The following is a 20,762-nucleotide window of genomic DNA, read 5'->3' as shown; positions in this document are numbered from 1 at the left end:
CCTGTGGGACATGTCTCATCAACTTCACCGCAGTGACCGCAACACCGGTGGCTTTACCAGACGTTGCATCACACACCAGTGCTCACAGCGAAGGCCACAGGCTCCCCCAGCACGCTCAGAGGTCACCCAGGAGGGAGCAGACCCATCTCCTTCCCCAGCGCGCGCAGAAGAGCTCGGCAGAAGCCTTTCCTTCCCTGCAGCTCGTTTTTTTACCTCCAGACAGCTCTGCTCATCCAAGTCATGTACAGAACAAGCAAAGTCTGTGCTTTCAGCCCAAGGTGAAATCATGAGCAACATATTAATCCGAAAGACAGGCCAGAAATTTTATTTAAGAGAGACAAGAGTGACACAAGGACTTACAGGGAGCAGCAGTTGCAATGCGGAAAAGGATTAGATGTTAGAACAAGATTAGAACAGCAGCAAATCAATTAGTCAGTGTAGTAATTTGTCAAATGAGGCCATTAATGGCCATCACTGAAGGTGTTCAAGAACAACAGCATCATTACTTCACATGTTTTTCATCTCAACCACATCCCCATTCATTTTTCAGATTTGGGACCTGCTCCAGATTGCTCTGAACCTGAAGGGTATGGGGACAGTCTGCGGGCTGTGACGTACTACTGGTGTTCTGCAGGGTCCAGCGCGTCCACCATCCCACGGCCACTTTGGGGCTGGGTGAGGGTTTTAACATTACTCACACCACCACGATGGTTCACAACAAAAATGAGTTTCCTTCCAGACAGGGGCAACAGTCAGCCCCTGTGAGTCTCGTACCCCACAGACTGGATTCCTGTACAGCTGTGCCCGTAAGGCAAGGCAAATGCCCGCAGAAACTACTTTAGCTAAATCATGTTTTCAAGCAGAAGCATGTGTGAAGGCAGTGAGAATTTCAGTGGGATGACAGCAGCATGTAGCCCCAAACATCTAGAAATAACAGCTTGAAGCAATTTGTCAGTACTCCTTTCTTCTACGGTAGCATTCCCTTAAGCCCAAACTGTCATAGCACAGACACATCCCACAAGATTTCTCTTCTCCCCCAGAGCTCCAGCATAGTTTGCAGTTTTTCACTGCCTATGTAACCAATAAAATTTGTATTTAAGCAAGAATTTTCATGGGGGAAAAGGGAAAAAAGCAGCCAGGTGGCAAGTGATTCAGCAGTTCTAGGTACCGTCAAGGTGTGCTGGTACTCCTTCAGTTTTAGTTCACTTTTAATATTCAGATACATTTGTAGGGAGGGGGTGGATGAAGGCTCAGACACAATAAGCAGACATGTAAAGCTTGGTGGCATAGTTTTATTGACAGTCTTCTCTACAGCAAACCCAGCTTCAGCTATTCCTTCTTGTTCTAAGCATGCAGGCTGCAATTCTATCTGCCTTCAAGGCCCCACATGGCTTCGCACACAGTCCTGTGCAGGCCACCTCCAGCGCATGCTTGACTAGCAAACAAGCCAACTCACAGAGCTACTCCTTCCAAAAAACTGACCACTTTTTTTTTTTTTTTTTTTTTTTTTTTTTTTTTGGCTGGGTTAGTTTTTGGTGGGCTTAGTTCAAGCACCAGCATGGTATGGGGATGCACAGCAGCAGAGAGTAAAAGACAGTTGGGGGGCCCTGATTTAAACTGGCATGAGAAAGTATGGAATTGCGTAGGACTTTTCCATCCCTCTGTGATTCCAATATGGCTCTCTATGGGGTGCATAATAAACTGGATCAAGGATACCAAGGATGTCTGTAGGGTACAAAGAGGGCTTATTCATTCAGTCTGGCCACAGGGAAGGCTAGAACAAATGTTGTCATTTTTCTTTCTGGATATCCAATTTTCATAGCAGAAAAATCATCCACCAGGAATTACCACAACGCAAAGCTGACCCTGCAGGCAGCCTGCAATACTGATCTCAAAAGGACAGGGAAGCCACCCCCTCCAACAAAGATACACACCTTACAGCCACAGCCAGTGCAGAAGAGATAAGGAGGAGTCAAGCAGAGGCTTGCACAGGCTTGCAGCAACTTGCACTGCTTGCTAATACTGACTGTCCATCAGTACTAGCTAGGTCAAATAGATCAGGCTTTTGTTAACATCCTCTGGCTATGGAGAGAGCAGTTCACACTTCCCGGAGTTATTGTTTCAGGCACTCTGCCAGGCAGCCTCTTTACACCCTTCATTTTCAGAGATTTTCTTTGCAATGCTAATTGATAGGGACTTAGATTGTAAGTTTTGTTTTTAAGTGAGATTCCAGGAAAGAAGATGGCAATCTTTGCCTCCCCCTCCTCTTCCCCCTCTTCTGCTGAGATGTATGGACTTGGCCTAATTTGTGAGCTGCTTTCTGCTACAGCTAGAGTTTGACCATACGCTAATCCAGGGAACAACACTGACCAGCCCCTTGCTGCCCATGTTCCCCTAGCATCATCATGCTGTTGCATGCCAGTCCTAATCAAAACAACTGTTTATGAGCTCCCCCATTTCTTCTCTAAACTGTATCGGGAAAATAGTACACACACACACATACTGTATTTTTAATCCATTTCACAAATAGGGCAATGGGAAAATGGGAAGAGTGTGGGGAAAGAAGCAAGAATACCCAAAGCAGCATGCTTAACAAAAACAGCATCTCTTCAGTCTTCAGGCTCCCACCAAAATCCCTGGAATTTTGCTATAGATTTCAGTAGAGTCCAATTGTGGAAACCGACTGTGCCCTCTGCTAATGTTCCTTTATGCCTCTGTGCATTTACGGAGGAATCCAAATCATATGTGGAATACATAAAAAATGCAACAAAAGTAAGATATGTGTATGTAAATAATATTTCAGAGAGACAACACAGTTATTAGACAAGGACTAGCCACAGTGCTCTCTAAAATGGCTCTCAAAAAAGGTTTGCATCTACCCTAGGCTGCATCAGGGCATCGGCAGCTCCTCTCCTCTCTCCCTCCAGAGCAGCCCTAGTGTTAGAAGTTACAAAGGCAACCTCAAAATCATGGTAGCGTGAATGGGATGCCAGATTACCCAGTGCAGCACAGCCCTGTCACCAGGCGCCTGCCTGGGGAGTCTTAGGACAAGCACAGCCCATTAGAAATCCCTACATCAAACATCTTCTAGGGCAGTACAATGCTATTGATGTTTAAGCAGAACTGAAGGAGCAAGATCAATTTCACTAGTTGGTCTTCAGACATTAACACCTCATAAAAAGGATGCTCATGCCCTGCTTATCTGGAATGCATCTTTAATTATCTTTTGGTACACCTTTTGCAGCCCATTACTTACCAGTCAACACTGCTTTAATTATGGGCTTGGCAGTAAAAGGCAGCTCTTACATCACTGAAATAAAAACGCTACAAAGCAACCCTGGAGAATTGCAAAGAGATTTCACCTTCAAATGGAAAACTGTGGAATTCAGCAAAACAACATGGATTCTCTTCCACAAAGATTTCTCCCTATGCACAGTACTGTCACAGCCAGACGCGCCCAGGAGCCCTCCGTAGAACATGAGGAGCCAAGTGATGGCTGTGCTCTCACCTGCTTTTCAGGGAAAGGAACATTTACAGCAGCCTGTCTTGTTTTGAAAATAATGCAGCAGCTAGACATGCATGCTTCTATGATGTGTCAGCAGGGCAAGCAGGATGGAGGCACATTTTGCACCTTGAGCAAAAAGAGGGCGATAATTCTTACTTTTGAAAGAGCAGCTGTTCCCCAGTCCAGAACTGTCTTTTAAGAGACGTCACCTGCACCGCTGAGCCTTCTCTTACAGTAAACGCCTTTATTATGCCAAAGCGGTGCTCCAGCCTTTTTTCTTACCTGCAATGAATGTTGTTTCTAACACTTGAAAGTGGAGGAAAACAATACTGCTGAAAACACCATGCACTTTTGAGACACACCAGTTGTCCTCTGGCTCGCTTCTCATTAAACTTCCAAGGTGAAAAAGGCATTAGGTCAGTTTCACATAACTTTTGAATAACCTCACACTTAAATTTTTCTTGTATTTAACCCTTAAAAAAATTCATGGCGCAGGTTGCAATTATTTGAAATCTAGGGTAACTGTGAAAAAAGCTCAAACTCGCTGAGACCAAATGTCTGTCTAGCCTGATAGCTAAGTCTTCAGAAATGGCCAGAAATGGATACCTGCCTAGGGAAGGTAGGTGTTTATAACCAGCTCAGTCAGCAACACACTGTTACCAAATGATGATGATGATGATGACGACTGTGGTCATTTTCACCCCAGAGGCTTTTTGATGGGGATAAGAGTTTCTAAGTATACAGAAAACACAATATGCTTCTATTCTGTGAATTTATTCAGGCTTTTTCTGAACCTAAGTAAAATTTTAGCTTCCAAAGCATCCTCTGACAAGCAATTTAACCATACATTATATTAAATAACACTTACTTTCATGTGTTCGTAACATGTTGCCTGCTAGAATCATTTGGTGCTTGCTGGCTCCCACACAAGAACATGGAATAACCATTCCTGGTTCCAGCAGTTCACACTGCCCATTTTTTCATCAAACCCCATCACTTTCGCCCTTCAGCCACCTCTTTTACAGACTGAAGAATTCCATCTTACTCATGGTAGCTGGTGCATTATTACTTACGCTATGGTAATAGCTCCATGCCTTTGATCATTCGTGTTGCCTTTTCTGGTTCTACTATATCCTTCCTGAGATAGGAAGACTAGAATGACTCTCAGAATTAAAGATGTAGAGGAATCATGGTGTTTTAAGTATTATGATGATAATGATTTTTTTCTCCATTGCTCTCCTAATAGCTCCTAGCATTTGCTTTGCTTTTTTTGACCATCACTGAGCTTGCATTCTCATAGAACTATCTATCAGACTCCCAAGATCTCACTTCTGAGCTGTAATGGTTATCTGTTGTCTGAACCTGAAAATAGTCCCTTACTTGTACTATCGTTTATGCTGCTTACTGGTGAGTTTTTGAGTCCTGTGACAGTCTTGAAAGAAATTGTCATCCCTTTCAAATAGAAAACTCCCTTAATTTTGGAGGAAGTAAGAGGCCAGGTAAAACTGAAGCCAAAGTATTTGCAAACTTTGTGTCTTTTGTGAAGTGGTAGCCTACTGGTGCCCAACACTGTTAATTTTTTTCCTAGGCAGTAGAAAAAAAGTCTTGGGAGATGGATGTAGGAGAGCACAGACTCGCTGGGAAGGCAGTGGCCAGTGCTTCTGGTCTGACGCAGTACAGTGTCTTCTGCTCTGGTGGAGGGAAATTTCTCTTCTGTGGGACAGATCTGACTCACACAGCCACACAGAACACTGATCTAGAGTTTGGACAGGCTGAGCCTGAGCTTGTAAAGAGTTAGGATGACCACAGGGAAGGGCAAATTAGCAGGGTCCACACCAGCACAGGAACGGGGTGGAGTAGGATTTCCACTTGTAATAAGCCTAACACATAGATTATCAGTATTCTTGTCCCCTTTGAATGCCAAGAAGAAAAGCTGCACAGGAACCCATGCAGTAGCAACCCTGTGTTCACTAAAATCCTGCCTCAAGAAACATCAAAAAATTGTGTATAAAATACCCTCCTGAAATCCAGCCTGGGCCTCCAGAGGATTACTGAGTGCAGTGCAGTCTAGCAAGACCTCACTTGCTCCAGCACCACTGAGATAAATAAAATTTCATATAAATGTAGCAGTATTTTACACCCAGTACAGTCAGATTCACAGTCTGCATTACTCGATGGTAATTCTTTCACTTGTACTCCCTGCTGCCTCCTTTCCTTTGTAAGAAAGTCTGTCATCATCCTCAGTCATGCCATTTGTGTAACTGGCAGATGCCCTATGACTGATCAGCTCCAGAAACACTTGTGGACTCTTGGCACCTGCGAGGATGAGACCTCTGGACTGCAGATGATTTAGGAAAAGGACTATGTTTTTCTTGTGCTGACAGGATACAAACACACCCACGTGATACTATAGCAACACAACAAATTGGCAGACCATGGTCTGCCAAACTTGATTACAATAACTAGTTGCCTAAAGACGAGTGAATTTGGCCTTAAGGTTAGTCTGCTGGGACTGGAGACAAGTTGTCTGAGGTCTTCTCCCTGTTCAAAGAACTATTGCACTAACCTCCCTTGTCAGTCCTATTCCTTCTCATCTCCCAAATAACATCCCCACCCATGTGGTTATAATGAAATGTGCTTCCCACCCATCTCACCCACCTCACCCATCCCCTACTGACCCCATTTCTTCGCTAGATCTAAATTAGCTTTTTTGTACTGTAGTTAGCTTTTCCATCATGATATTCCTATTCCAGACGTGTAGGGAAAAAAATACTGAGAGCTAGAAAACTGTGTCAATTGACATTACTTGTTCATTACCCGAGAAACACAATAAAGATGCATTAGCTGGTCCCAACAGATCCTCAAGAACAGTGAACTAAGCTGAAACCTTTCCTTTTCCCCAACACTGCATTCTTATATTTACTACAATGCATGTGAAGAACCTGGCAACCCAAGGCAGTGTTTTTCAAAATAGGAAGCAGAAATAAAAAGTTCGGAATTCCTTCAGAGAGAAATGAGAGGTGATATCAGATACCAAATACTATGTATTAAAACATAATTAAGGGACAGAACAAGGCATCAAAACACTGATGGTTTGCTGGAGACTTACTCCTTTGGCCTCTTTTAACCACTCAGTCAATAATGCTGTGGGATGCTGGGATGGCGAGTCATGGCCCCTTATCTGTATGTAATACGGTTTTGAAGAGTCTAAACTCCTCAGCTTTTTCCAACATGACTAATATGAACAAGGCTGGCTGGTCACATGTAATTTATCCTTGCAAGGTACATTTAGTATTATTAAATAGCCTCCCCAAATGACATAAAATATTTTTTTTGCCCACATACCTTCAAAAAAAATCCTGTCAAATACCTGTAGCACACATCCAATTTAAAAAATTCCACCAAATACTTGTAGCATAAATCCAACCTTTATAAACTGAGATTTCAAATGGATACTACTTGTTGCTCTTTCATTTTTTAAAGCTACCTGACACAACAAAAGAAAGCCATCAGAGACATGCACAAAATATTTTTAGTAGGGCTAAAGTTACTGACTTCCAGCAGACATCAGTAACAACAAATATAGAACTGTAAAATGCACAACTGTGATCAAAACCGAAGCTCTCTGTGCAACCTGGACTTCAAATTGGTGAGCTTTGCCTGTCTGTTTAGAAGGGCTTATTAATGCAATGTTGGCTGAAGAGCACCATGTTAAAAAAAAAAAAAAAGTCTGTTTCACCTTTCTGTTTCTTTTTAATAACAGAAAAAAAACCCCAACCCACTGTGATAGCGTTGGGATGAGCATATAGAATTCAGCTCTTAAACAGACAGACTGAATTTGTAGTAAAACCAACAAGAAATTCATACCTTTATAGCTTATAGGTATTACTTAGCTCTTAATCTTTGCAAAGTATTTGGATGGGACCTTTATAGCTGACAATTTCCAAGACTTGAATTATGCTCTCAATTGTGTTAAAAATGTGATAGAAGAAAAGAATTAGTTTTATCAAACATCCAAGGAATCCATTTACCTATGAGAAGGATACAGCAGAGATACGTACAAAGGTTTATTTACTTCCAAGTCACAAAGGATATTCATTACAACAGCAAGCAGAATTACTATGCCTCATTGTTTCTTCTTATGCAGATCTCACTACTCTTTAAATTTTTTTGTAAGTATGGGAATCTGCTGAAAATCTTGACCACTAACCTCAAAGCTGTAATGCTTGTCAAAATGCAACATGAAATATTTTTAAAGACTGAACTTTTCCTTAGCTTCCCTAGTCTTAGAACTAAAAGATTAAAGTGAAATAATTTTTAACTCCCCATTAAAAATGACAAATGACAGAGGAACAGTCACGTGTTAACTAGCTACATGAGGAATCAGACATTGCTTGCGGTAGTTTCATTACAGCATTGTGTCATTTAGCCCCGATTAAAAAATGTTTTATTGATAATTGCATCTTCTTAGGTAACTTTCACTGAATGCATCTCATCTCTTTTATACCAGCTTCAAATTCAGTTTAGAGTTGGCTGCAGTTCATTTCCAAGTAACTTCCTAAAAGAAGCCAAATCCCTTAACCCCTACTTCTACAGAAAGTTGCTGTTTAAACAAGTCACATCACTGACTCCAGTAGGATGACTCACACCATAAAGGTTGGTCTGAATTAGACTAATCCTTCCCTCCCCCAGTTTTGTTGTTTTTTTATTCCACCCCCACCCCACCCCCCCCACCCCGAGAATGTTAAGAGACACAGAAGAGCTAACATGTCTCTATCTAGTCTCTGGCATCTACCAAGAACACCGAACAAAAGAGGCTGACTACCTGGCAAATACCCTTTGTACTTCCCGATGAAAGTAAGATAATCAATATCTCTAAGTTGGAGATAGCAAATGTTTCTAAACTGAAGGGGGAACAAGTTTTCTCCCCTACTAGGTACAACACAGAGGTTAGTATTTTAAAATCTGAGAGAGTGATACACTGATTGTGTGAAATGAGCCAGCTATGTCTCAGGGATTAGGCTGGAGGAATGCACAGGTCCATTTTATTGTTTTCAGCACAACTAACCCACCTCAATTTGCATACCCAGTCACTACGGAGACCTCAGGACCCTACGGACACAATTTCAGTGAAAAAACTCTTCTAAAAACTAATGTAGTTATCTGTGAAATCACAAGGAGGATCATATGTCTCATTTGCATGTTACTATACGGTTAGTAAGACCTGTTGATCTCATAACGAACATCTCTTTTGGTCCTAGATTCTTGAAAAGTACTCATACCTTCAATGACCAACCTAATTTGAAATCTAAATCAAGTGATACAAGTGAAAGAAAAATACTTGTATGCAATTACAAGGCAGCATACTTCTTTTCTTTCCAACTTGTTTTTAAGATTATCCTCTCTTTCCTATGGCCTTGACTACTATAAAAATAGACTCAGTTTAGCAATCTTGCAGCCTGAAGCAAGGTAAAGCTAGATTAGCTCGCCTGCCTCAAATGCTTACAGAGCCCTGTCACCGTGATGGCAAGCTGTGCCGACCACTAGCTACCAATATCTGCATGTTCTCTAGCACAGGAAAGGCCTGAGGAAGAACACCGAGCTGTGTTAATCCTGTAACAACAGAAATACGTGTTCCAAACTATAAATTGAAATCTGGCTTCTAGTAAGCATGGACAGAGCAGCCCAAGCCGTCTGTCTACACTCAGCCTTGGTGACATTTTAGTGTGTAGTATGCTGTCGGGAGCTGCCAACTCGTAACAGCCTGCCAGGTCTTCATTCAGTCACTTTGTGGCACCGATTAACAGAAAAGGAAAGGAAAAAAGTAGAAAACTCAGAAATTACGGTGAAGTAAAGCATGCAGAAATAGTTTTGTTTCCTGGAAACTTGGCAAAGTAAATTGGGTTTGCGTTTTTTCAATAATTCACATAACACTGTTTGGGATTTGTAGTTTCTAATTGAGATTATACTCGTCAATAAATGCAATTCACTGGCAAATAACATTTGCAGTGTTGAAGCCACAAAAGTAGCTAACTTATTGGTCCAAAATATGAAGGCATAAATGCAAACTTTTTGCAAAATATGATAGAGCAAGCTTTTCAACTAATTTGTGAAAATGAGTCCCTCAAAATTTGTTATTAGGTATGCACAACCCCTAAGAAACACAAGAAAGACTAATCATTGAAAGCAGTGGATTCTCTGTCTTTTGACGGCTTTTGTTTTCAAGGTAACACACCCCTTGAAAAGTATGCTTTAAGTACAAGTTACTGAGCTCAATTCAGAGAAACAAGGTAATACTTAATGGCCTGTGCTGGCCACACTAGATGATGCTACAGGACTTCTGGCTTTAAATTATGAAAACCAAAACTATATTCAGCTTCTTAAATACTCCAAAGACTCCTCTTTTTGTCAAGAGAAACAGCCTTTTTAAAAAAACCAGGTCAAAGACACTGCCCTCGATATGGAAAGGCTGAAAGTCCACCCCCACAAAAGGTCTGTCAAGGGGGTTGTCTTCATTAACTATTTCACTTTCAAGTCCGAGGCTGTGGAGACGCCCAGGGCTGGTAGAGCTACCTGTGTCTACAAGGCTGGCAGCGAGTCGGGCTGCTGTCACACATGAAGACTGGCCCTTCTGGTGGGCCACATGATGGGCTAGCTGGTTTTGTGACCATGGCCTGTCCGGGCCAGGAAGAGCATCACTTAATGTTAATAAAAAGGTAAATCAGTTATTGGTGGTGAAGGAGAAAGAAGAGTAAGCCAGCTATCCCTCCTCTGCCCAAGATGACACCGTGCGGGCAAGTCTTCACCGGAGCGTGGCAGAAGGGACAAGGGGACACTGCCTCTGACCTCACCTGGCTGCTTTTGGCCACCAAAGCCAGTCTTTGTTAGCAAATGTCCACGGAGATGCACGAGCAGCTGGGATGCACGTCCCCCTCCAAGGGGCAGTGGGAAGGGGCAGATCTGACTCCCCGTCCCCAGCGGCGGGTCACAACCCATGGCCGGGGCAGCAGCACCTTCCCCCTCCCGCCACCTCGCCGCCCACCAGCCCCAGCTACTGACGGCCCCTCTCCTTCCCGCGTATGCCTGCCCTCTCCAGCCCGCTCGCCCGCCGCACGGCCAGCCTGCTCGCGGTTACTGGCCTCTTCCTTCCCTTCCAGTACAACTGCCGCCTCGTGCCCGTAGAGGCGCTGGGTGCCCGGGCAGGGCTCCTTGCACGGGGCAGTCCTGGGCACTTCTTCAGAGCTCGGCCCGTCTCCTGATTTCGGCACAAACTTTGGGCATGGATTTAAAAGGCATAGAATCATTTAGGTTAGAAAAGACCCTTGAGATCATCAGGTCTTAACTACTAACCCGGCACTGCCAAGCCCACCACTAAACCATGTCCCTAAGTGCCACATCTGCACGGCTTTTAAACACCTCCAGGGACGGTGACTCCACCACCTCCCCGGGCAGCCCGTTCCAGTGCCTGACCACCCTTTCGGTGAAGACATGTCCCCTCACACCCAATCTAACCCTCCCCCGGTGCCACCTGAGGCCGTTCCCTCCTGTCCTGTCCCTTGTTCCCTGGGAGCAGAGCCCGACCCCCCCTGCCTACAGCCCCTGTCAGGCAGCTGCAGGGAGCGATAAGGCCCCCCCGAGCCCCCTCCTCTCCAGGCTGAGCCCCCCCGGCCGCCCCCCATCCCACGGGTGCCCCAGCCCCTTCCCCAGCCCGGCTCTGGACACGCTCCAGCCCCTCTGCGTCCCTCTGGCCGTGCGGGGCCACAGCTGGACACAGCGTTCCAGGGGCGGCCTCGCCGGTGCCGAGCGCAGGGGGACGGTCCCTGCCCCGGGCCTGCTGGCCACGCTGTTTCGGGCACCAGCCCGGTGCCGCTGGCCTCCTGGGCCACCTGGGCAGGCGGGGGGCTCCTGCCCAGCCGGCCGCCAGCCAGCCCCCCCAGGCCCTTCCCCACCGGGCCCTTCCCAGCCGCTCTGCCCCAGGCCCGCAGTGACCCCGGCGCCGCTCCCGCGCCACCAGAGGGCGCCCTCGGCGCGGCGCCCAGGCCGGGGAAGGCGGGCGGAGGGAGCGTGGGGGCCTGACTCCCGCGGTGCCCCGGAGCGCTCGGCGCAGCCCGAACCGTAACTGATTTCGTACATTTTCCAGTTTGTCGCGCCCGCCCCCCCCCCCCCCGAAGCGGGGCCGTTGTCCCTAGCGCGTCTGGAGCCCAGCCGAAAAGCTCAGCGCTACTCCGTAACCGCATTTCCCTCCTGAGGGGCCGGGCTGCGCCGGCGCCCCCTCACGGACGGGGACACCGGGCACCGCGGCGGGGTTGCTGCCGCCCCCGCTAATGGCGGCCGCGGGCTGGGCCCGTTCCCGGCACCGCCATCCGCCGCATAAGGTTGCTCCCAGCACAGCCGCGTTACCGACTCCCATCACCCGCCCCACCGACCCCCCCCGCCGCCCAGGTGTGGACCGGGCCGCCCCCCCGCCGCGCACAGTGGTACCGGCGGGGCGGCCCCGGCCCCGCCCCCCGCGCCCCGGCCTTAGCGGCGGCGGCGGCACCCGGCCCGCAGAGCGGCGGCGCGATGGCGGCGGGCACGGGCTCCGAGCGGCTCCGCGATGGCAGCTGCCACTTCCAGCGCTCCCGGCTCATCTGGATGATCGCCATCACCTTCGGCATGATCGTGCTCGGCGTAAGGAGCGAGCGGGGCGGGGAGGCGCGGCCCGCAGCAGCTCTGCTCCCCGGGGCCGAGGGACCGGCCGGGCCCCCCGCGGGTTTGCGGCGCCTGCCGCCGCGGCGGGGCTCGGGGAGCGCCGGGCTGGTGGAACGGGCTCCCCGGGTGGGCCCAGCCTCCTGGGGGGCGCCTTCTGCCAGAGACCGGGAGAGAGAGGACGCTAAAAACGCTGCCTTGGGCAGGGCAGGCTGGTGCGGCGGCTGTACTGATCTGTGAAGGAAGTTGAGAGGAAAAACATAAAATAGGAGTACAGAGGAGGGGAAAAAACATCAAAGAAATTGAATTGAAGGCATTCAGTGAATAAACCCCATTGGACTGAATTCCGGAGCGAGGCGTGCAGGGTCCCCGGGCGCCATCCCAGCCACCGCGGTGCTGCGGCCCTCGCACGCTGGAGCCGCTTGTGCATCCCTGAAACCAGCTCCAGGGCAGCTATGGGTTGTATCAGTAAATAAGGTGCATTGACAAGGGATGGTTTTAGTTACAGACCGTGCTAACTGGTAGTGTTGTTGGAAACCAGACCAGTTCAGTTACCATGTTGTCTTAATTTCTAAAAATGGATGTCAGCTAAAATAGGTCAGATTATTGCAGTAATGGGATTAATGACAGTTTTGATGTATCTGACAAGTTTATGAAGGTCATCCATTAACTTCCACGTTGTAGTTTTTCTTCTGTTTGCATGGATTTTCTACACATAAGAACCACCACTGAAGAAATGACGGTCAAGGCAGGCCAAACAGCTCACAAAACAGCTTTCGGACTGTTTCAAGAAACAGAATGAGCTTTAAGCAAATTCCTTGTTTAAAGCCATCTTGCCACATCCTTGGCATAGCCAAATTTACATAGCTAGAAACTGCAATGGTGAAAAACACCAGAGGAAGGATAACTTCACTGTTTACCTTGTATCCCCAGTGGACTGAAGTGCACAGCTCACTGATGCCCTGCTTCTCCTCCACAGGTTGTTAAAATAAAGGTAGACAGTGAGTGATAAACATTGTGGACAAGTTAGCAACAGGAAAAATATCTGAACACTACGTGCATCTTTGGTTTTGGGCTTCGTGCTCAATTATTCTCTGTCCCCTGTTCAAAACAGAAGAAAATCTTAATACTTTCTTTTTTTTAAGAGAACAGAGGAAAGACTTACCCCCTACAGATAAATAATTACTCCTCCTCCTCAGTCTAGTCAGATCAGTTACATCAGATTAACTTCTTCAGGACAGAGACAATGTATTTTTTGCTGCTGCTGTGTGTAATAGGTAATGAGCTTACAACTTAAATGCCACTTAATGTGCAGATATGCACTCCTGGTTCACAGATGGCAACCTTAAACTTGCCACTTCAGCATCTTTTATGTCAAGGAAAAGAAATTTTATAGGTTTGAATCTTTTTACATGTGCTTTAGAAAGCCAGTGATCGTGTTGAAGAATACGGGTCTTGGACAAGGTTAATGGAATGAAGGCGTTGAAATACTGTGAATAGATGAGCCCTAAATCATGTTTGACAGAAGCGGGGGTGAGGGGAGCAAAAAGAAAACTACTTGGAAGGGTACATTGATAATAATTCTACCCTGAAGTAACCTAACTCTCTTTTTTTTTTTTTAAGTGGGTAACGCTTTGGCCTTCAACTATACCTTATAGTTATTTGGGAATATTTGGTAGCTTCCTTAATTATTTAGTGGAAAACCACCACAAATGGGTATGCTATGGGTAAGTTATATTTGACTGTGTAATTATTTTGCATCTCTCCTGTTGCCTGTCTCTGACTCTTCTGCTTAGTCTGTGTTAACAAGCTTTCCTGTAACCCAGTTAATTACATCTAAAGAGCTCTCCTTTCAAGCTCATTACAACTAAGGGTGTGGGGTAATAAGCATGTAGAAGACTAGACAGGCTAAGACTAATATAAAAGTTAGAATTCAGCATTTGTGTTGTTATAGTGAGAAAGGGGGAAAAAATTAAGATCCTACTTTTGGAGACAGTTACTAGTCCATATATAAACTTCTATCTGTAACGCTTCCTAAAGTGGTTTTTTTGGCAAATTTTTACTCAAGTAGCTTAGTTCCTTCTGTAGGACTCTTCTTTTTCCAGCTTCAATTAAATAATGCTTTCTACCCTGCTACTAACTTCTCCTGATCCTGTCCCTGTGAGAAATGACCTGCTGGAAGAAATGGCATACTACTAAGTTTTGCTGGGTTACAAAACTTAGTATTTGTTATCTTAACAAAAGAGCTGGAGAACATTTCCTTGAAACCAGTCTCTCATTTCCTGTAAATACAGCAAGACTTTCTTGTTTTGTTTACCATGCATCATGCAGAAGATAAGCCTTCATCTCTGCTAAGAGCATCTTTTTGCTTTAGCAACGCATTGAATTGATCTTAACTGAATATCCTGTGTAACTTTTTTAATAAAAAGCTTCCATATGAAAGTTTCTAGACCAAGTTTGAGTAATCAAGTCATATTATATTCTGATTCTATATACACAGGTTTTTTCATAGAACTAAATCTAAACTCATCAGGACCGCTAAAAATACCTGTGTAAGTAAAAGGATAGATTTTGCGCACTTGAAGATTAACTTGTACTGCTTTCACAAAGCATTCTGCTTTTTGGTTTAAGTGCTGAAAGTTCTGGAAACATGCAGCAGATACTTGAAATAGCAGGTCAAGGCATATTGCAGAAGTTACAGTTCCTCTCATTTTCTCAGTGGACTTAAATTTCTTTTAAGAGCATGCATGGGGTTTTTTTTTCCAAGATAAAAAACACTCCTCATTTTCGAGGTTAAAGTGAGATGTTACTTCTGTGCTTCCAGTTTTACATTCTCTGTATAACACATCTTGGATACAACAGTCTTCTCCCTAATTTTCAACAAAATAAACCCTATTTTCTTTTTATCAGGTTCTGGGTATCCTGGTTGATTCACATAGTAGAAGCCTTCTACGGTGTTAAGTTATGCCAGTAAGTTGTTATCTCCCCTCACCCCAACAGAGGTTCTCTGAAAAGGATTTCTGATAGAAGCGATACAAGCTACCTACTGATTTCAGTGGTTCCCAGCAGCAATATTAATTCAGAGGACACTAATGAAATTCTTGCGGCAGTGATCATTTGCTGTCCACAAGAGTTTACTGGAAATTTTGCTGGTGGTTACTGCTGTACAGGGTGGCAAAAGTAAGGGACAGCAACTTGCAGAACTGGCAGCAGCAAACCTTGTCAGAGCTTGTCCGTCTGCCTGTGAACTCACTGCGTGCTGGGTAACACTGTGCCGCAGGAAGCGGAGGGAACAATAGGTGGTGTAGAAATAGTCTGATAACTCACAACTTCATCAGCTCTTACCTCATCAGAATTTTAAGACTGCTAATTACCTGCTTAAGTGATTACATCTATATTGTGAGAATACAATTGGACGTTTCTATTGGGGACTACTTAAGATCTCCTTGTATATGCAGGTTTGTGGGATAGAAGACTTTGACTAACCAGACTATAAAAGTAAAGCCAACTAAGTCTTATGTTAGGATAGCAAATTGTTTGGAAAGCTATGCTGTCCGAACACATCGTCCTTCTGTTCATTTGAATTTTGTTTTTAATAATTCAGAAGAATGTAGGTACTTGTTTTCATGCTCTACAGAGTAGATGGCCAGTTCATTTGCCATTGTAAAAACAGTGGTTTTCAACTTCATTTAGTTCAGTGTACAGGTGTCACAGGCTTCTTTGGTAACATCGCTTGGACACAAAGGGATTTTGTTCCATGGAAAGCTATTTAAGGTGGCTCTCGAGGTAGTAGAATATGGATGAACACTTTCTCTTCAGAATGGGAGTTAATAATAATTCTTTTACCAGGCTTCAGTCTTAAATTATGAAGCTTTAAAGTTAGAACTTCGATTCTGCAGATGGGTATATAGGCTTAAGGTGATTTTTTAAAGTTTTAGGGAACTAGATTACCCGTGAACATACCAAATGGGTGTATTGTAATGAGGTTTTACAGAATTTGCGTTACGGCCCATAAAAGCATCGTTTGCCTGCCTGTCACCATCTCTGCAGCCATACTTCTGTAGCTTACAAAACAGCCATACGTTAGCCTGGGCACCAAACACCCTGTACTGTCTACTGATGAAAAAGCAACGCCTACTTACGAACATCACAAAGGGGGCATGAGGAATAACTAGTGAGGAAGCAGATACAAATTGGTTAACAGTAGCACTGTCGCTGGCTGTTGGCCTGTATTTCTGTGTATGGTCTATTCAAGTAAGCTTGCTCTATATAAGCAGGTCAATTTCTTAAGCCCTGGTTTTCTAGTTTCTGCACTTATTTGGAAACACTGCAGCTGGGATTATTAAAAACATGTTTTCACAGCTGGTAAGAATTCAAGAGTGAACATTAAGAAATGTGTTAATTAACACTTGCTACAGAAGCATTTTGTATGTGTAGAGACTATGGAACAACAAACAGCTGAACTGTTCTAGCAAAGGTCAGTAGAGGGAGCTCCCTTGTAAACCAGTGAGTTGGAGCAGTTACGCTTGGCAATTGTGTACTGGAAATGTGAAATCTTCTGGTTTTGCTATCATGTTTATACATAGTCTTCTCTGACAAATCAGCATTTCTCAGAGAGGCGGAAAAAGTTATATTTTCTGTAATATACGGGAAAATTCCGATATGCTAAGTTAAAGCTAACTGGCAGAGGAAGGTCCCTTCTCATAAAACAAGTCTGGTGTCTTCAGCCCCTGTACCTGTATTTTTCTAGCCACAGATGCAGGTAACAGTGCTTCTCCACCCCGCATAGCACAGTAACTGTCAGGCCGCTTTGCCCTGCTGACATTCAGTCTACTTTCAGGGACTGTAGGCAACAAGAATTTATATACAGGCTTGTGTATTAAGATCAGCATTAATCTACTCTAATTTCTTTGCATATAAACCTCTAGGATAAGTCATTTCAAATAGCATCAGCTGAGATTGCAGTTCATATATTATTGAGGAAATTGTACGAATGAAATCTCTGAAAGAGCCTTTATTCAACAGATAGCTTGAAATCCACCAAAATCACAAGAACTGGTATGTTTAGTTAGTATGGGAAATAAGTCTCATTAGATTGAAATTCTAATCAAATATGATGTATCAGGGATTGGGAGAGATATCTAACCTTGCTTTGTAAGTGTCACAGTACAGTCTGCAAGACCCTAAGTGTTTTGACATATTTTATGCTTTTTGTTAATGTTACAGATCTAAAGGAATCACTGACCCGGCAATTCAGTTTCAATGGTTCATTCAGACACTTTTATTTGGGTATGCTTCCTTTGGTCTTCTGGTGTCTTACAAACCTTCAGCCAAGAAGCACTACTAGAAGGCAGTGAAAGAAGTTACTTCTCACATTCTTCATCCTCATCTTCCCAAAAACATCCTCACTTAGATGTCTAGGTGCTGTAATTAGCTAAATTACATTCCTGCTACCTGATGCAGTGCCCTTCTGCCCAAATAACTCTCTTCTTACTACTGAGACAATTATAATTCACAGCACCCTGTGGATAGTTCACTAGAAATTCAGCCCTTCAGCCTTGGCACTGGTAAAATTTAATCCCATTTATTATGCAAGAAGCCAAAAGTTGCTCCTCTACAGTTTTTGACATAGAGTGTATACTCTGTCACTGGAATGTCCTTGACACCTGGTAGCAGTGGTTGATAAATTACCTTTTCATGTGAAGGATTTTTCTTCTGCAACAGGGAGAGTTATTTACAGCCACAAGGCAACTTGCACCTGTTTCGTGATGCGATTTAAATTTACCTGTAGTTTTTTTATACAGGATGTTTTACTGGCTGCTGCTTTGTTGTTAGAGCCTGGTCTTTGTACTCTGTTTTGTCACCTTATTTTCTTTGACAAAGGACACACTACTGTATTGCTGCAGGCACATGAAAAAGACCAAGTTTCAGTTCAGGTTGAGGCGCAGTGATGAGCTTGGATACATAAAGCACTTCGACTTGGTTTAATACATGTGCCTTAAGTTTTATGCAGCACGACCTCATCTTTTGAATGAAGACTTCAGTTTTTGAGTTAGCATAGCATAAAGTAGTAATCCCGTAGGTTTGAGGGCAGCATTTCTAAGTAGTAATTTATTATCCAAGAAAAAAATCAATTAGCATTCCAAAATCTAGCTGAAAATTTTGTATTTGTGAATGAAATTGGATGTAGCAAGAAAACATAGACCACTGTTTCCCAGATGATGTCCTGAAATCTGTGGTTGAGAGACCATCTTAAGCACCCCTCAGAGCACTTCTGTATGTATAGGGAGCCTTCTGTCAAACAGTCTTTTGCTTTTGAATATTTGAACAAGTTTAGCCTGTCTTGTTTTAGCACTTGAAAAAGTAATAACTATTTAAAATACTAACTATGGTGTGGGGAGGAGTTTTACCACACCACCTGTGATGCTGCTGTTCTGGAAGATAGGACGAGAAAAGGTGGTTCTTCCTCTCATGAAGAGCTCCACAAGGCGGTAACAAACTTACGCCTTGTGCAGCACCTACAAACTGTAATGCTTCTGATGGAGAAGTCTTGCTCAAGCACAGGTACATTAAGTTCTTGCTTTTTAGGAGGCACTAAAAGCATGGAGAACTGAAGCGTTTGAAATGGTGGTTTGGTTTGGGTTATTTTTTTTTAATTATTGTTAAATGGTGAACTGGTAACATTAACATTTTGTAGAGAAGTAGAAATTCATGTTTAGTGGCTAGAAATCCAACAGGAATGTCAAGAGCCCAAGCTATGTGTTACTGTCTAACCTTGTATCTTAGTCTGTGACCCTGGAATAAAGATTTTAAAAAAGTAGTTTGGTTTTCTTTTGAATTTATCCTGGAAATAAATAAGCAAACAAAATATATAAGCATCGCTTTTACAGCGGTATTGTTATTCATCCTTGGAACATACAGGATCAGCTGGCTGCATGCTTTCTAGAGTAAGGCCCACAGAAGCCTGGTTTCTACCTGTTTCTAACAGAGCGAGGTAGCCCTGTGACTTGTCTACAAAAACAAACCCACTAACCTCCACGGCACTAAAACACACATAGGTATGATACTTTGTGCTTCAAGGTGAACTCTGAGTGTGTAACGAGCATTAACTTCAGAATGTGAAGGGATAAATGGACTAACTTCAGTTCAATATTTTCATGATAGCATTCCTGTATAGAAAAAAAGCCGTAATGATGCCGAGGCTAGTTAAATACTTCGGAAAGGTGGTAAAAGACTTTTTTCTTCTTAATTGGCATTTTTCTCAGTTCTTGTTTCCCACTATTCACTTTCCATCAGTGAAGCTGTAGATAAGGCCAGAACTATGACACTAGCTTTCCCACCCAGGTGTTCTGCGTGCTGAATGTGTCAGGCTCACCTTCACAGCTCCTCCGCGAGGGCTGGGGAACAGCTATGGATAAATCACAGCTCCGACAAGCTAACTGCTAGAGTCAACTTAATTGGAAGGGCTTCCTTTTAGAAAGCTGATGGTAAAAGCTTCCTCAGTGCAGCCCAAGGAAGCTATAAAAGTAAAAAAAAAAAAAAGCGGCAGTCACTTTATAACTGCCTCAATTCAAAAACATTTCCAAGTTAGAACAACTGTTAGCCAGATACTGGCATCAGCAGAATTTTTTGAAGCCTCGCTGGAGGTTGGTTGGTCGGTGTTTGGTTTTTTAGCTTCACCGATCTCAAGCTCTCTTCTGTGGAGGTTGTTGTGAACTGCTTGCCACAGTTCTTAGAGATGGCATTACATTGATTACATTGTATTTGTCTACCTTCAAACATTTTCTCTTCCCTACCCTTGCCTGGCAGCGGTTCAGTTTTCCCACTTGGTTAAAGAAAAAAAACCAAACCCCAAGGTATTTACTCTCAGTGTCTGTCCCAGAGCTGTAAGCAGCTTCTGAGGTTTGTGAAGCCCACGAGATCCCCAACTCCAAACCTGAGGAGCACGGGGTAAGCACTGCTGACTAGCCATGAGGAAAAGAAAAACCTGCAGAATGACAAGATGGACAGTAACACCAAGATACCGTTTCTGAGTGTTTGTTTATAGTGTCCCTAATGCGGTGCAAAATAAGCATACCATAGTGTACAAGGCTATGGTTACAAAAAGCCAGCAGAAGTATGAGCCAGGCCTGTGACTCACTGAGCCCATAAAGAGACATACATTCACGGGGGAACAGGCTCTTCGGAAGCAGCAGTGCTGGCTACACCAGGCATAAGCATTTCTCCAGGCCACCCGAACAGGGACCATAAAGGAAGGCTCTTAACCGCCTAGAGCAGTTCTTTCCACTGCAATCAAAATACCTTTCCACAACAAAAGGGGAGAGCAACAGAAGTGTACCTTCACATTCAGCTCAAACACCCGACCCACCCGGCTTGCCAAAAGAAAACACTTGCAAATGTTAGTACTTGACTGTAAAAAAAAATATTCAAAATTCAAAATGTTACTTCCCACCAAAAGAAAACCAAATGAAACTTATAGAAGGGCTTTTACTATTCAAGACCACCACTAAATAAGGTAAATTACCAAGAAAGCTAAGCTGACATTGAGAAAGGTCTTTCAGGACAGACA

The 20,762-nt window shown here is 44.1% G+C and overlaps 1 protein-coding gene across 1 annotated transcript; it reads left to right on the top strand.

Annotated features, from left to right (window-relative positions):
- The first annotated feature begins 12,004 nt into the window (after positions 1 to 12,004).
- TMEM254 (transmembrane protein 254) lies at positions 12,005 to 19,013 on the top strand. The gene is made up of 4 exons (XM_055797847.1): positions 12,005 to 12,175; positions 13,817 to 13,920; positions 15,104 to 15,163; positions 17,420 to 19,013. The coding sequence occupies exons 1-4, from the start codon at positions 12,068 to 12,070 to the stop codon at positions 17,538 to 17,540; spliced, it is 393 nt and encodes a 130-aa protein (XP_055653822.1). The 5' UTR covers positions 12,005 to 12,067; the 3' UTR covers positions 17,541 to 19,013.
- Positions 19,014 to 20,762: the final 1,749 nt, after the last annotated feature.

This window comes from Falco peregrinus, chromosome 1 (assembly GCF_023634155.1).
Source record: "Falco peregrinus isolate bFalPer1 chromosome 1, bFalPer1.pri, whole genome shotgun sequence".
Lineage (NCBI taxonomy): Eukaryota > Metazoa > Chordata > Aves > Falconiformes > Falconidae > Falco > Falco peregrinus.
This window is presented reverse-complemented; position numbering and strand designations above follow the sequence as displayed.

Coding starts and splice junctions, on each gene's coding strand:
- TMEM254 (XM_055797847.1), top strand. CDS start 12,068: ATGGCGGCGGGCACGGGCTCCGAGCGGCTCCGCGATGGCAGCTGCCAC. Junction 12,176..13,816: donor TCGGCATGATCGTGCTCGGC/GTAAGGAGCGAG, acceptor TTTTTTTTTAAG/TGGGTAACGCTTTGGCCTTC. Junction 13,921..15,103: donor CACAAATGGGTATGCTATGG/GTAAGTTATATT, acceptor TCTTTTTATCAG/GTTCTGGGTATCCTGGTTGA.